The 15,176-nt window shown below is 35.9% G+C and overlaps 1 protein-coding gene across 9 annotated transcripts in view; it reads right to left on the bottom strand.

The window, feature by feature from the left end:
- The window catches only part of VPS13B (vacuolar protein sorting 13 homolog B), a 459,486-nt gene that overhangs the window by 103,360 nt on the left and 340,950 nt on the right, over positions 1-15,176 (bottom strand). For all 9 annotated transcript variants that reach the window (XM_084510475.1, XM_084510471.1, XM_084510472.1 and 6 more), the window contains one exon: positions 7,660-7,797. In XM_084510475.1, coding sequence (XP_084366601.1) covers positions 7,660-7,797 — 138 coding nt within the window. The remainder of the gene's footprint in view (positions 1-7,659; positions 7,798-15,176) is intronic.

The following is a 15,176-nucleotide window of genomic DNA, read 5'->3' as shown; positions in this document are numbered from 1 at the left end:
TTCTGAACAGCTACTAGGAAACAGAATGATGAAGTAACTATTGAGTTAAAAGGAGATTAGATAAATATAAATAAATTACACTTATTATATGCTCCCACCACACCAGGAGATGACTTAACAGCGAAAGGAAAAGAATCACATTGCAATAATGAAATCAGAGAGGGAATTCAGGTCCCAGAGGCGATTCTACGGAGTTTATGTTAATGTACACCTTGTGGGGGACCAAAAATCAACTGGAATAGTTTCCTGAAAACTGTTTCCAGCTATTTTCTCATTTAAAAAGTTCCAACTTCACTTGACCCATTAGTCATCATATTACTTACATTTATTATGTATTTTGAAATCTATTACAAAAAACCCAATGGATTCAATATGGCCTGTTTGAACAAAATCATAACATCTATAAAAGAAAACCTATAAGCAGCACTCTGAAATTTCTGTCTGAAACAATTTCTTTCTTTGTCATTTTATTACTTATAGCTTCAGATAAAAAAAAAAAAATCAGGGTTATGAGTATTTTATCCTTGTTCTCTGTAACATTCAGATTTGTACCGTGAAGATAAAATTTTATTCTGTGAACTTGGGATAATGATATTACTCCAAAGGACTTTTTATTTGGTGAACTAAGGATGAATAAGCAACACAAAAATAACAGAGCTCCCAGCAAGTTGCTTTAGGTCAGTAACAGCTCTTATTGAAGTCAGTGGGCTTATTCTAATATATGCCATAACCTAATGTGCACCAGGTTACTATTTCTATGACTAATAAACTACCATAGGATACTCGTAATCTGAAAAATCAGAAAGTAAACTTCATGAAAATTATTTATAGGTTCTATTTATAAGACTGGGGTCTTTTCACAGACTTTGAGAAATTTTGAACTATGAGAGAGTAAAATAAGGCATTTTCCAAGAATTTGTTAACTTCTCATACACCTCATTCTGTAACGGATCTTTCATTTCTCATGGCCAATATGGAAAAGGCCAGATCTTTCTCTCTTTGGCTGGACACAAGTCTCTCTCTCCTTTACCCCAAGAAGGCTATAAAATACAGGACATAAAAAAAAATAGAAGAAAATACTATTTGCTGTAATCTCAGGACGACTGAATTTCCTAGTTCTAAACAAGAGAGGAGACAACAGGCATGAAACATTTTACCACCAGTAATATCCTTTCTCTGGAAGCCACCCATTCTGATGTAAGAAGTCAAAGGAACAGAGGAAATCTGAGGAAGGTAAAGGTAGTATTGAGCCCTGATTCTGATTTGGAGTCAGGGTGGCCCTTCAGTAACAGGGAAATGGCTGAATTGCAAGAATTAAGTTTATAAAAATACGGAAAGAGAGAGACATGTAAGAAAAAGACTAGATGTACTGTTCTCAATTGTCCCTGGTTAGGCATCAAAAGAGAAACAAATTAAAAGAAATTGAAAAGCAAGAAGAATCCAAAAGAATTGTTTTTATCTTCTAATTCATCATTCCCAATTTGGATCAAGGAAAAAGAAAGAAGAAACTTGAGACAAGGCTTCAGAGGCCATCTGCAGTCCATCTTGTATTCTGCTTCTGTGAGACAGATGCCAGTTAGTCTGGAAGAAACTGGTAGTCACCGCTCAGTATTTCTACCTACTGTAATTTTTATGCTGCAGCCCTTCAGAAGAAGCTCTCTAAGGCCAATATGGCAAACAGAAACCTTCAGGGAGCTTAATAAACTTGAGCCATCTGGGGTGCTCGCCTGTGGTAACAACTCCTACTACCACAACCTAGTATATCACTGATATTATGCGAAGGTGACATTACCAGCTCTAACCATTGCCTGGGTTTGAGGTCTTAGACAAGGCTCAGAGTGATATATATATACATATTTATTTATTTATTTATTTATTTATTTATTTATTTATTTATTTATTATTATTATTTTTAATTGTCACAACTGAACCGAAATAAATTGTTTTCAGACTAGAAGACCAAAGTTACCAGCGATAAAGGATGGAGGATTACTGCTATTTATAGGTTGCTGATTGAAATGAAGCAACTGTGCAACTACCAAATAGATTACAGACATGTGTCAAGGGTTGTGTGGTGAGGCCAAAAGTTATACTATGGGCATTTGGAGGCACTACCATGATAAGAAAACCCTAAGAGAAACATTAACTCTCTCAGATGACAGTCAGTCAAGTTGAAGCACAGTGAGAAGAAATAAATTGTTCCAGATGACTGAGCATGTTTGAGGAAAAAAAAAAACACCACCACCTAAATGCTCACTATTATCTGCTTTAGCTGCCGAATAATACTGTTAGAGTAAGACATACACGAAGAAAAAACTAAAGGGAGTCTAGAAATTTGAGCAAAGTTTGAAATAAGTTTTAAAGAAATGCCAATACACTGTAAAATTTACCAAGAATATATTTTCAAACTTATCCACATGCCTAAATGTCCAGTTTTCATTTCAATATTTGCGAACTTAAGAAACTAAATTTCATTTAAAATAAATATTGCAAACACTGCTGTTAGGAAGGTGCTTTGCTAATTTTACACATTATTACGCTGATATTACAGAGTATAGACTTGTTAAAAACAAAGCAGTACCTACAGGCTGGTACACCTGTTTGGAATATTTCTGCTTGCCCTCTTAATCAAATAAATATCATTTCATGGCTATAGTGTCAGTGCTTTAAAAACTTGTTTGTAAAAGAGTAAAGGGGAAAAAAAAAACTACTAGAAAGCTCAAAAGTTTTGCAAATGACCCAGAGTTAATTAGAAAAGTCTGCACCCTGGCTAGTTCCCCTTCTCACGTGTCAGCTCTCATTAAATCAAAAAATTCTCATTTCAAAGTTAACAAACACCATGGTTAACAAAACTGTTAAACTGGGATCAAGTGGGCACATTCCTAGGTTTATATATGATGTCATGCTAAGCAGCCCACAGCTGAACTTGCAAGTAGTATGAATGATTTTTCAATATATTAAGTATCTGATCTAATGCTAATTTTCTCTCTATAGGCTAACTGTGCTGGGAACAGGTGGCCCTGCTTTCAATTACGGAGGGCTAACATGCCAGTGTGAGGCCTGGATTAGTTCACCTTCTCACAGGGAATTTGCCTCGGTTGGGAATGGATTTATTATGGCTTCACACATGGAACGGGGCTCATGTCAGCTGAGGGCAGTGATACATCATATGATTCAAATTAACCTGCTGTGGACTGCTCCGCAGGGCTGATATTGTGTATTAAAATGACGACATTTTTAAAACAGCTTGAAAGAAACCAGGATTGCTGAAGTGCAATGGTTCCAATTTGTTCCAACTAATCTATCACCTGCTGGAGATATTATTCTAGTGGGTTTCTGGTAGCTGCTATTTTCCAGGTTTCTCCAAACCACTGACCTTGCTAATGGAGACAATTGTTGCCTTTGGAAACAGGGAAAAAAGCCAGGGAGAGCGTGAGGTGCAGCTTTGTTTGGTGCTCTCCCTGCCTATGGCGAGGCCTAGTGCCGTGCTCCTCCTCACAGCATCCCAGCGGTGCCAGGGGTGTCTGGAGGAGCAGCTCCCAACCCCACCTTTTCTTGTTTTTTCTTATTTTATCATTCAGTGGGAAATGTCTTCATTTGCCCACATAGTCTGCTCTGTACAAATTATTTCCAAAGGCAAACATCAAGGATCTTAGTTATTTCACATTGAGCCTAACTTCTTCCCAAGAAAACGCTTGGGGAAGAGGTCTTTGGGATGAACGTTTATATTTTTAACGTTTTATTATTATATGTATTTTGTATGAAGTTGTACTTCACAAACTGATTAAATATTTTACATCATTTACATGCAAAAAGAATACATCAAAAAGACAGCCTTTGCAGTTAAGAAAGCATAGTTCGATAAATTTAAAAAAGACTATTAAAACAAGATGGTCATAATTTTTCCCTGCCTAACGAATAATACCTGATGCTGAAGCAATAAATAGTTCACTTACGTGTATTAGACAAGAATTAAATGTACGAGCTGAATATAAAAGAGAGAAGGTCATGTAAACTGATGTAAATGGAATTTAAAAAATTCTAAATAATTAGTTACTGTAGAAAGAGAAAGAATAGTCCTTTAATACATTGTGGGGTTAGGGTTGAGGTCTGTTCCCACAGGCCTGATGATGAATGCTTATTTCTCCTAGGATCCTATTACCTTAAATCTGGAAGAAATATCATTTTTCTTTAGTTGCCAAAAATGTACAAAATAATCAACTCATGTGGCAAGAAGCGCATTAATGTATCCTGTTATTCTCATTTAATTAGTGGTTTCCAAGTTTAGCTACTTGCTGTAGTTTTTTGATCTCCAAGTTAATACAGACTGACAACCTGGTTTCCTGTGTGGTGAAAGTATACAATTTTTCTGTGGAACACTATCTACTTATCTACTTCAGCTGACAAACTATTTACAAGGAGTACAGTTTTCACCTAAGACAGCAAACACTGGGAACCATTTGCAGATTTTTCTTTTTAACTGCTTGTATAGTATAGTAGTTTGCATCATAAACCACAGCCATGTTTGATTGCTCTATCTGAAACTTAACTTCAGCACGCCAACAAAATTCTTCTTAAGAATTATGGCATTGCAATTGAACAGCTGAACTCTGAACACTTAAAATCTATAGAGAAAACTGCATTTATCGCAACTGCTACATCCAGATTTTTGTCTGTATATGCACAGCTTGTAGGAGTCTTCTGAAAAGCAAATCACCTGTGCCCAAACAACAAGCATCTACTAGCACACATCGCCTTCAGTACATTAAAAAATTAACTTATTGGATTTATGAAATGCACATATATAAATCAACATGAAAATATACAATATGTCCTTAGAAAATACTCATTAGTGGCACCGCTATTTGCCAAATGTTCACTAAAAAATCCCTAGGCCTTTGAGGCATGAAGCATATTTCATCTGTGTATTTATTTAATCAATTTAGGTATTTGTGATGGGAGACATCATAATTAAGGTTGTCTGGTGATCTTACAAACATTTTGCTGAGGTTCCTGTCCTTCATGAACACCTGCAGGCTTAGTTAGGGCCTGGTGATGCAGATACCTTCTCCAGACCCACGCTCTGTACGCCAAGCTACCTCACCCAAGAAGTTGTGGTTAGAGAACTTTTTCCCCTTCAAGTAGAGTTAGTAACTTGTTTTCCAGTAGTCTGCTCAGGAGTTGTCAAGCTTTCATAACCCCTTTGATTGTGCTATTCTGATGCCATCGCATGTGGAAAGTGTCTTTCACTAGTAATTCAACAAAACACCCTTGGAATGGCTCTTGGTAAAGGTTAGCCTAGTTGAAGAGTATCTCATACTGGCCACAACTGAGATGAGAAAAATCTGCAGAGGAATGCAGAGCTGTTCTATTATATTACCCTGGTTAAATACTTTATTAAAATTCAGAGTAATTACTGTTGAGTCATGTTTAACGATAGTTCCAATTAGCAGCAAATAGATGATAAAAAGAATGCCTTTTGGCTAAGAAGAGATTCTGGATGAAAGCTCTGAGGTTTTATGTGCCTTGCAAGAATAAATAGACTGGATTTTATGATGAGTTAATTTACGTTTTTTTTTTTTTTTTTTTTTTTTTTTTCGGTTCCCTATTTAGCCAAATACCACGGAGGGGAGAGATTTAACATTGATTCCGGATCTGACTGAATTGTTGAGAATGGGGTAGAAACCGAGACCACTCGTGAACATGTACTTTGCAAGCTGGTACCAACTTCCTTGTTTATTAGTTTAGTTAGAAAGCTGTCCTACTAGAACGAATGTGTCAGGGAAACACCTTCAGGCATTTAACAAATTAAATATAAATGCTGGGCCAGGAAACTGCAATAAGAACCTTAAGAAACGGGAACGGAAAGACAAGGGATCTGGGAATGTGGGAACCTGCCAGAGATATGGGGAGAGAGGACTAGTAAATCAAAAAATTGGAAAAAATGAGGATAAAAGAAAACAAAACTGGCAGCAGTGACCAAAATATTGTAGTGTCAAGAGAGAATACATTTTCCTTTTGGCTTTCCAATGGAGCTCAAAAATCTTGACTCCCCACATTCCTCTGCTCTTATCAGGTATCTGTAAAGCCCACTGATAGTGTCTCCCCCTCTTATGCTGATCATGCTTAGACTGAAAATCAACTATTACTATTATTAATCTTTTAGCTCAAATGGCAGTAAAATATGCAGAAGGTCTGAAGGTTCAAAATCCTATTAATGAAGCCAAACAGTGATCAATATAAGAAAAACTGCATTGTCAGGTGGTTTTAAAATCTTGTTTTAAAGGAATGCCGTTAAAGCAGCATAGAAAATGAAAAAAGTGGCAATGATGAGGTTGTAAACTTTATTCTTTCAAGACTCTTGCCTGTCTGCATGTAAAAAAAATGGATTTTCAAGTTACCTAATGAAATATTCGTAATCATCTGGTAAATACACATCATCCCTCATTCTCTGGTAGTTTAGTTTGATAACCTGAGGGCTGATATGCAGAAATGGTAACTGTTTCACCCAAAGACAATAGGAACTGTGCTTCCAACACCTAAACTCCTGTATTTTTAATTAACTTGGACATAAAATTGTCAGTTTTAAATTGGCAACATTCATGTAATGAAAAAAACCTTCACCTCAGTTACCTCCTGTGAAATGGCAAGGGCATACTACGCCATCACCCACAGGAGGGTTGTGCAAGTAAATGAATTTGTCTGTAGTGCTCAGATCTTAAAGCTGTAAGCAATGCAGAGGAAATATGTAATTATTTTGTAGAGCTAGCTTCACATAACGTGTTAGACTGTATAAATGTGTACCAGGATTAATAGAAAAACCCAACACGGAAGAGTTGCTCACTAAATGACTGATAACAGCTCATTCTGTGCTGAGTAAAGAAAATATATTTATGAAGAAAGTTACACAATTCAACAAACTATAGTAAGAACGCAAAAGGGAGCTGAATTATGATGGCATAGGTAAATGTAGGTCTATTTTCTAACTTTCAATACAACCTTAATTATATTCTACATAGTACTGTAGTTATAAATACATAATTCACAACATAGATAATACATAACAGTTTAATTTGCAGGAGTCTGTGATTCTTCAGGAGTCAGACTTCAAGTCACTTAAATCTTTTTAACTAAATCCTAATGAACCGTCATACTACACCACTTGTATTCTGTATTAAAGAAACGCAATATAAATATTATTTTCATGTTTGCAGTGTTAGCAATTTAGATTGTATGGATTTGTAGTGCCAGGTATCCAGATTCCAAAGAACACAAGAGAAGGCAGATCATTAAAATCTCCAAAACCAATTTAAAAGTCAGCTTTTATAAACATACTTCAATAAATTTTAAAATCTCAGTTGTTCAAGAGCTAGAAACAGGTTTACATTTTATTGGAAATTTGCCAAACTCAGGCTTCTAGAGGGGTAAAACTTCTATAATGACCTTGAAAAGAAAATAAATAACCAGGCCTTAAACCTGTGACTGACCTAGGACTGACCATTCCTCAACTGTGATTTCAGTTCAGGGTAACAATGGGAGGAAATTTTCACATTCATCAGCAAGGAATACAACATTTTTCTGATGATGATCTGTGTGTATTCACGTGCATATCTATAAATAAATTATGTTATGAAAATGGAGCTTAAAGTCAATGCTTACCTGGTCCATTAAGGAAGTCTTTAATTTGTACCGTGATAAGAGGAGGGGGAATACCACTTTTAGCATCTACTTCTCCTGCTACTGTTTGCAACCAAATCTTGCAATAATCCAGAGCTTCTGGTAGCGTCTTTCCAGGATCTATAGGTGATAATGATCATATTCATTAATGATATTCCAGGAATAAGACACATAACAAAATGCTACATAAAGTCATTAAGTAAAGCTGAGAAGTTTAAAATGTATACACAGTAGATAAAATTCTTAATACTGTTACACACAGCATTTGTGCTGACATAGACAGTGCATGTGTTTAACAACGCATGCATACATATGCAAGAGAGCAAATCCAGTATCACACAAAATGAAGAAAAATTGCAAAAATACCAAGAGAAATATGAGTAAAAGATATCACCCATCACAAGACAACTTTTAATAGCACTTAAACTGATCTTTTAGCAGTACTACTTTGAAGAGAATCAGCAATCCAAAATCACTTTCCAGACTGTATTTTCATTACCGCTTAAGAAAGTAATAACAGCAAGATAAAGTTTAAGAGATCAGAATGCTAACAGATCTCAAGGACAAAGCACAATGATACTGCAGTTATATCATTCTCTTCAGGGTTTCACTCACACGGCATGTTTAGCTTCTAAAACCAGTAGCTATTCTTGGATAGCATCTTGAATGGTATCCCTTTGATCAGACCGTAATATCACACAAGTACATGAAAATTAATTTCCTCCAAGTGGTATTCCTTTCTTTATTTTCTGCGTATCACAGATGGCAAAAACAGTGCTGAAGATAGGCTTTTTATTCTTTAGCAACTTGTGACCTTTGTTACAGTAGTCCTGAATTCTGGTACTACACATCTTAAATTCTAAATACTGCATTATTCTTTAGCATCAAGAATGCTACTTAAATTATCAAATACCTGCCTCACCTTAAAGATTTAAGATTTTCTTGATTAAAGTTCATCTCTCCCATTTTCAGTCAATTAAAAATTGTTAGAATTGTTTTATTTAACTAAGTGTTACTGAATGGATTCCTTTCAAGAACAGTATTTACATACCCGCTATTATACTCAACATATGGTATCGTGGTATCACAGTCATATGTGGGCTGGGTATATAAAGTCAGCTTTGGAATTTGTATTTCTTGACCTTATCATGTGATTCATATAAAACTTGGCACATACGAACCCTTATGTGATTTCAAAGAACCTACTGAAACCAATTGATCATGACTTTAGATCTATATGGAAAAGATCAAAAGTTAGCACATTCTTCTGTTTTTATTTGATCAATTTTCAGGCAATGACTTTACAGCAGTATTTGTACTGCATGGCATATACATTACAGCCTTTCCTTCCCTTTATTCCCACTATACATTTATAAAGTCAGCTCTCAACAGTTATTTAAGAGCTGTCACTGCATACAACAGATTTGTATATTTTCCATGTGAATTTCTACATTTTTATGGTTCTCAGTCCTTTTCTTTAATTACACTAACCAGAATTGTATGGCATACTCTCTTTTCTGTAGTAACTGCTTTAGGGAATTTCTTTTTCCTGTGTCTGGATTTTGCCCAGCATACTGAAAATAATAATAAAAATTTTTACCACTGAGGTACGCATATTTTTTCTTCAAAATATAGTTTTGTAGTTGTGCTGAGCAAGAATCTCAGACTTGGATCTATTTTGTTTTGCACTTGTAGCTCATCATAAACAATATACTAATGCTTTTCAGAACATACAGCATTGTAAAAATGACACTGTGTAATGCACATCGCTAGATCACTTAAATTCATCTTTTTATTTTATTTATTGTTCCTTCAGAAATATTAATGTAAACATTGAGGTTTGCTAATATGGAGTAAAATATTTCAGTGTGCTATTACTTTGTCTCATGTCTGAACGATATTGTGCCATACTTTATATAACAACCTAGATCAACCAGTAGAAATTAAGAAATTCCAGTAAATTTATTCAAACATTGCTTTTTCAGAGTATACTTACAGATATTCCTACTGTCCTAAGACATGTTTACATTATAAAACAGCTAATAATCATTTCACAGTTGTAGTTGTTCAAAGATGAAAATTTATTTAATGAAAGGAACTTACATAGCAGAAAATCCTTGCATGACATAAGGCATTAGCTATACAAATAACAGCCTCAGGGCACTGTACTGCAGGGTTGCATGTATTGCAGCATGTAAGCACAGAATCAAAAAATAAATAAGTAAAGGAGCCATTGGGCTCTTGGAAGATTATTTTGCTCTGTCATGTCTCCAAGGTGTGCAGCACCATCATCACCCCTTCACTATGTGGGATATATCAGGACTGGGACACATGAAAGACCTCAGAATTTATGCATTAGGAACACAATACAAAGACACCTCAACACACAAAATTAGCTCAAGTCCAACAAAATGTATTACCTTTAACACAGCACTGGCCTTAAAGAGTTCAAGCTTTTTTTTTTTTTTTTTTTAATAATTATTTTTATTTTTTATTTTGGGTGGAACCATGGTGAACAGATAATTCTGGCAGCAGGATAGCTGCATTGTCATAGTTCAGCATCTGAGATAATAATCCTCAGGGGCCAGGGTATAAGCTTTTATACAATAAGAAGAAAGCTAAATTCCAGAGGTTTCAAAACTGTCTATACAAGTGCTTATCTCAAAAACTTGAACGAAGCTCCAACGAGGATCTACTAAATGTATCTGGGTAGGACAACTTCATTTACACTGAAGGTCAAAAGAGTAAAATATGTGTATCCTGATTAAAAAAAATAAAAAATTCTAAGGTAGAAAACAGCATACATGTTTTCATAGGATTAAGGATCAGGAAAAGAATAGAACAATATAAACAAATAAATAAATTCCTATGCCACTTTGCAGAGAAATCACCAGAGAAGCAATAGAATGAAAAAAAAAAAAAATGTAGGCAGAAAGGTAAGAAATTCCTGATGGGGAATAAGGATTCCTATTAGGAAAAGGACTCTTCTCCCTCAAGGAAATGATGGAAATGTTCAAAATGTTTAAAAATACACTTGACAGAACACTATAAAATATACAACAGGGAACAATTATGCATCAGCAGGGAACCGGTCTGAATAATGTATTATAATAGGTCATTTCCATTTCCATTTTCTATGATTCTCCCAAAAATCAACACTTAAATTTGCAGTTATTTGTATAAAGAAAATGCTGGAGAAAACCCAAGGGATGCATATATAAGCAAAAGGAGAGGCTAGAATTACTCCGCAGCAAGCCAAGAGAGAGAAAAGAAAGGCTTGAAAAGTGAAGAGCGGTGAAGACGGCCAGAAATTCTGTCCTCCGCATGATGTGAAAAATTTGTCTGGGGCAGCAAAAGAAAAATGGTGGGACAACCATCACAGATCAACAACCAAGAGTGTAATTTAAAATCTGTAAGACTGAAAAGCTGCGAGACCTTGAATACTTCCACATTGTTTTCCTTTATTATGATTATTATAATTGAAATGAAAAAATATATATATATCTCTGGCTATTTTTGAATCCACCAAATATTCAAAGCCACTTTTAGTCCTGGTAAGTTCCAGATCTTGTCTCCAAGATTCAGAGTTTATGAAGTAACTTCCTAAACTCGATTTGGATTTGCAAGTTTTGATTGCAGTTACCTCCCACTCATTCTCATGTTAATAGGAGATGGCAAAGCCCAAACTTCTGAGGGGGGAAAGGAGAGGATGGAGGCAGGAGAAATTTCACATCTCGAAGATTTCCATTTTTCAAAATGTGTTTTTTGACCCTGTTTGTACCTGACAGCCAGGGCACCCTGGGGGAACAGCCCAAGGCAGGCGTTAGCAGGGGGACCGGGCTACCGAGCGACTTGGTCCCTCCAGCTGGAACCTCACCCAGGCCAAATGAGATCTCCAACAGGCTTTTATTTCAATGGATGAATCATGGCTTGGTTTGCAGTCAATTTTGCAAGCCAGTACGATGCTGCAATCTTCCCCGCATTTCCAGCTCTGAAGTGGGACGTTTGGTGTTATTTTAAAAATGGTTTCTATTGGAATTTAGTGAACTTAAATGGGAAAACATTTCTGTGAGCGTACTCACAAGTGCTGTGTCAGGAAGTTCCTAAATGAGCATTTGCAGTAACCCAAGGCATGCACTGCACACCCCTAGGCCAGTTCATCTTTACTGGTGGGGGCTGCACACCTTTATGACCCTGGATGCTGATGCACCGGAACATAAACACACTCAGAGGGGAGGGAACAGGTGATACTCCAGCACAAGTCCCTCAATGCTGTGCTAAGAAACAGCTTTAAATCCTCTTTCTGCTTCGGAGGAAGCCCAAGCTGACAAGAGAGGCAGTGAATGAGACTTCCTGCCAGATCCAGCCTGTGTTTCTCTCCATTCAGCCTGGGCTTTTTCATTAGATCAGAGGTTACATGTGGTCTTAGCTACTGCATCTGCTCTTCATGGACCCCCTGCCATCAAAGGCGTGGGTGTAAAAAAAAATAAAATTAAAGGCAAAAAAAGAGAGAGGATAATTTTGGACAGCCTCACAATGGCTATTTTTTTTGCAAATGCTTCACTGGAGGAAGTTGAAGAAATTCCATGCATAACACATATTTATTTGGAAATTTCTCTCCTTTAAAATGGCCAAGCAGCACAACCTCCTCTTTGAAAATAAACAAACAAACAAATAGAAAAAAGATTTTTCAAGAATGCCCAGAGCACAATGCTCAGGAAATGAGGCAATTTTGTATCTGGATTACATTACCTGAAACAAAGCAAATAAAAGTTTAAAAAAATATTTATAAAAGCAGCTTATGAGATTACATTAAAAACAATTGCACCCACTTTTATTTAAGTGGAAATGGCCAACGCTCTGTTAGCAAAAACTAACGGCTAGCAGATGCCATTTTTTTAAAACGTAGGATGAGCAATGCATAAAAAGGGTTGTTTTATAGTATCTTTTGGGCTACCTACAAAGGATCTTACAAGTCAACTCAGGGAACAGCTAGTCTTTTTAATGGCATTTATTGAGGGTTTAATATTTATCCCATTAATTTATTTACTTTGATTTGAAGTTCCTATACCTGGCACTAAGTACCATAATCATAATCAAGCTGTGCGAGTACAAAAATAATTTAAAACACAAATGAAGCAGCTTAGCACAACCATAATAAAACAGAGCTAACATTATAACAACCTAGTAACTTTCCTCCTCCTCCAGACTGACTTGCCAGTGGATGTGCTTTGAGAGAAATACTGAGGAAATTGAAAGCACAGCCACTAGTCTTTAGCTCCAAGGCAGGCAAATGCTCCCAGATACAGACCCAGGCCTGCTGGAAATGTGTTACTGTTAACTGATAATTGACATGCTAATAGTACTTAACTTTTAAATATTCTATTTCCTCCAATTTTCTTCTCATGTACTTATTTGTTTCATCTTTCAGTTAGTGAAAAACAACCCCAGACACAGCTAGCAAACAGAGGAACTAATTTTTTTTGGAAGAAGCTCAGTGTTTTAGCCACTGGGTAATACCCTCTCACACATAAAAGAGTGATAGTTTAATGTAAAAATCTTGAATTTTAAGCTCCATTAACTTGAAATCTTTTTTTTTTTTTTTTTTTTTTTAAAGAAAAACGCCTCCCCCCCCCCCCCCCAAAACCCTTATCCCAAATTGTGGTTCAAAGTAGTAAATTATCACAAATTTCATTTTGTCAGTTACCTACTGTTACCTATTTTGTTTTCAGACTTCATGTTGGTGCAGCTTTACAGGATAATTTCCCTATTTTATTCAAAGCTTTATAAAACAGACTTTCATCAAATACCCAAATAGCTATAAGGTCCAGAATATTCTTTGTTGACTTACACTCATGGAAAAGGCAATAAAGGGATAAAAGCCATAAGTAGGTCTAAACTATTATCAACTCTTCCTTACTCCAAAGCAGTCTTGGACCTACCTTCCATGAAAAAGTAAGATCTTGTTTCGTAATACAATCTTGTACTGCTTCTGCCTTGCAAGATTTGAGAGAATTGTTTTAAAAATGCAGACTCTTTGGTGAAAAGCAGTAAGGAATTATAGCACTGCATTTCATAAGACCTGAATCCACGGCAGTTGAACTAATAGTAGTGTCTTCAGAATTACACAACGAAACTGATTCAAAATGATTTTCCAAATGTTTTAGAATAGTCCTAAAATGTTCTTATGTGGCATATATGGTATATTTACATGCACAGGATGATTTGAAATGTCACAGTTTTTATTAGCATATTTTGGATCTAATCTACATAGCTCATATACAGTTAGCTACGTAAGCTTAACCGCATTAGTGTAAGTAATGAGAAACCACCCCCACAGGAGTACCAATAAAACTTCATAACAAATGATATATTTTTTCTTCTGCCCAGAGGAGTCTTGATTTCAGCAGGTTGTGATGAAATTTGCCGTGTTATATCTGTGGCTGTGCTGTTGCCCATCTCCATCCTGTGGTGTCATGCACACAATGTTTTCATCAGGCTTAGTCCCACTGTTAAAATGTTTTTCAAGGGGGAATATCCTCTGTTGGTAACCTAGTTTAAATATATCTTTCATATTTAGCTTGTGTCCTCCTCCCCACTGTATCATAGATAATTGAGAATTAGTTGGCATGCTGACACACAGACACAAGAAGGGAAGGTTTTTAGAGTTTAACTGGAAATATTCTTTAGCAACATTCCCTATAAATTAAACATCATTTATGCCCTCTTCCCATCTTCCAGTCCTTAACATACAGAGAAAAAAAAGACCACAACAGGACATAGCTATTGTACAGATGGAGAGAATCTAACTTATTTCTTTCAAATGAACTTTATATCATTCTTCATTTGGATGATACATCTCTTTCAGATAAAACTGTCAGCAAATAGTCACAATGTCATGAAAAACTGGAGTGATTGATGAAATCAACTGCAGCAACATAGAAAATGCAGTGCAATGCTCCTGATGTTGTATTATATGCTATGTAATATACAGTGTATGTATATAGATATATACACACACTTATATATATAAAAAATAGTTAATTGCAGTTTTGCCTCAAATACAAGTGCTAGAAATATAAAATAGAAGTTTCCAAAGCTACATGTTACCACAATGGTATGACAACATTAATCTTGAATGATGCAATCACAAGCACAGCAGGTCTTCCTAAACAAGAGGCAATAAAAACTTTATACTGCCTATTTTGTTGTGCAAATTAGCATATGACTTTAAGTGTTTAAGTGTGGATTAGTTTTATTAACTTACTAATACATTAAGGGTGGTGTTTTTAGGCACTAGAACTTTGGCACCCACCTCTCAAACTCTATTAAAAAAAGGCATAATGCTTTGGCAGAAAGCACAGGATCCTGCCTGATACATGAGTTAAGTATTTATTACTGCCCACAAAAGCAGCAGGATGAGACCAGAACTTCTGCGTTCACATCGTGTCTGATTCCCACCTCCACACTGTTTCACCTTTGCCCGATACAAAGATAAA

The sequence above is a fragment of the Aythya ferina genome, assembly GCF_964211825.1.
Source record: "Aythya ferina genome assembly, chromosome: 2".
Lineage (NCBI taxonomy): Eukaryota > Metazoa > Chordata > Aves > Anseriformes > Anatidae > Aythya > Aythya ferina.
This window is presented reverse-complemented; position numbering and strand designations above follow the sequence as displayed.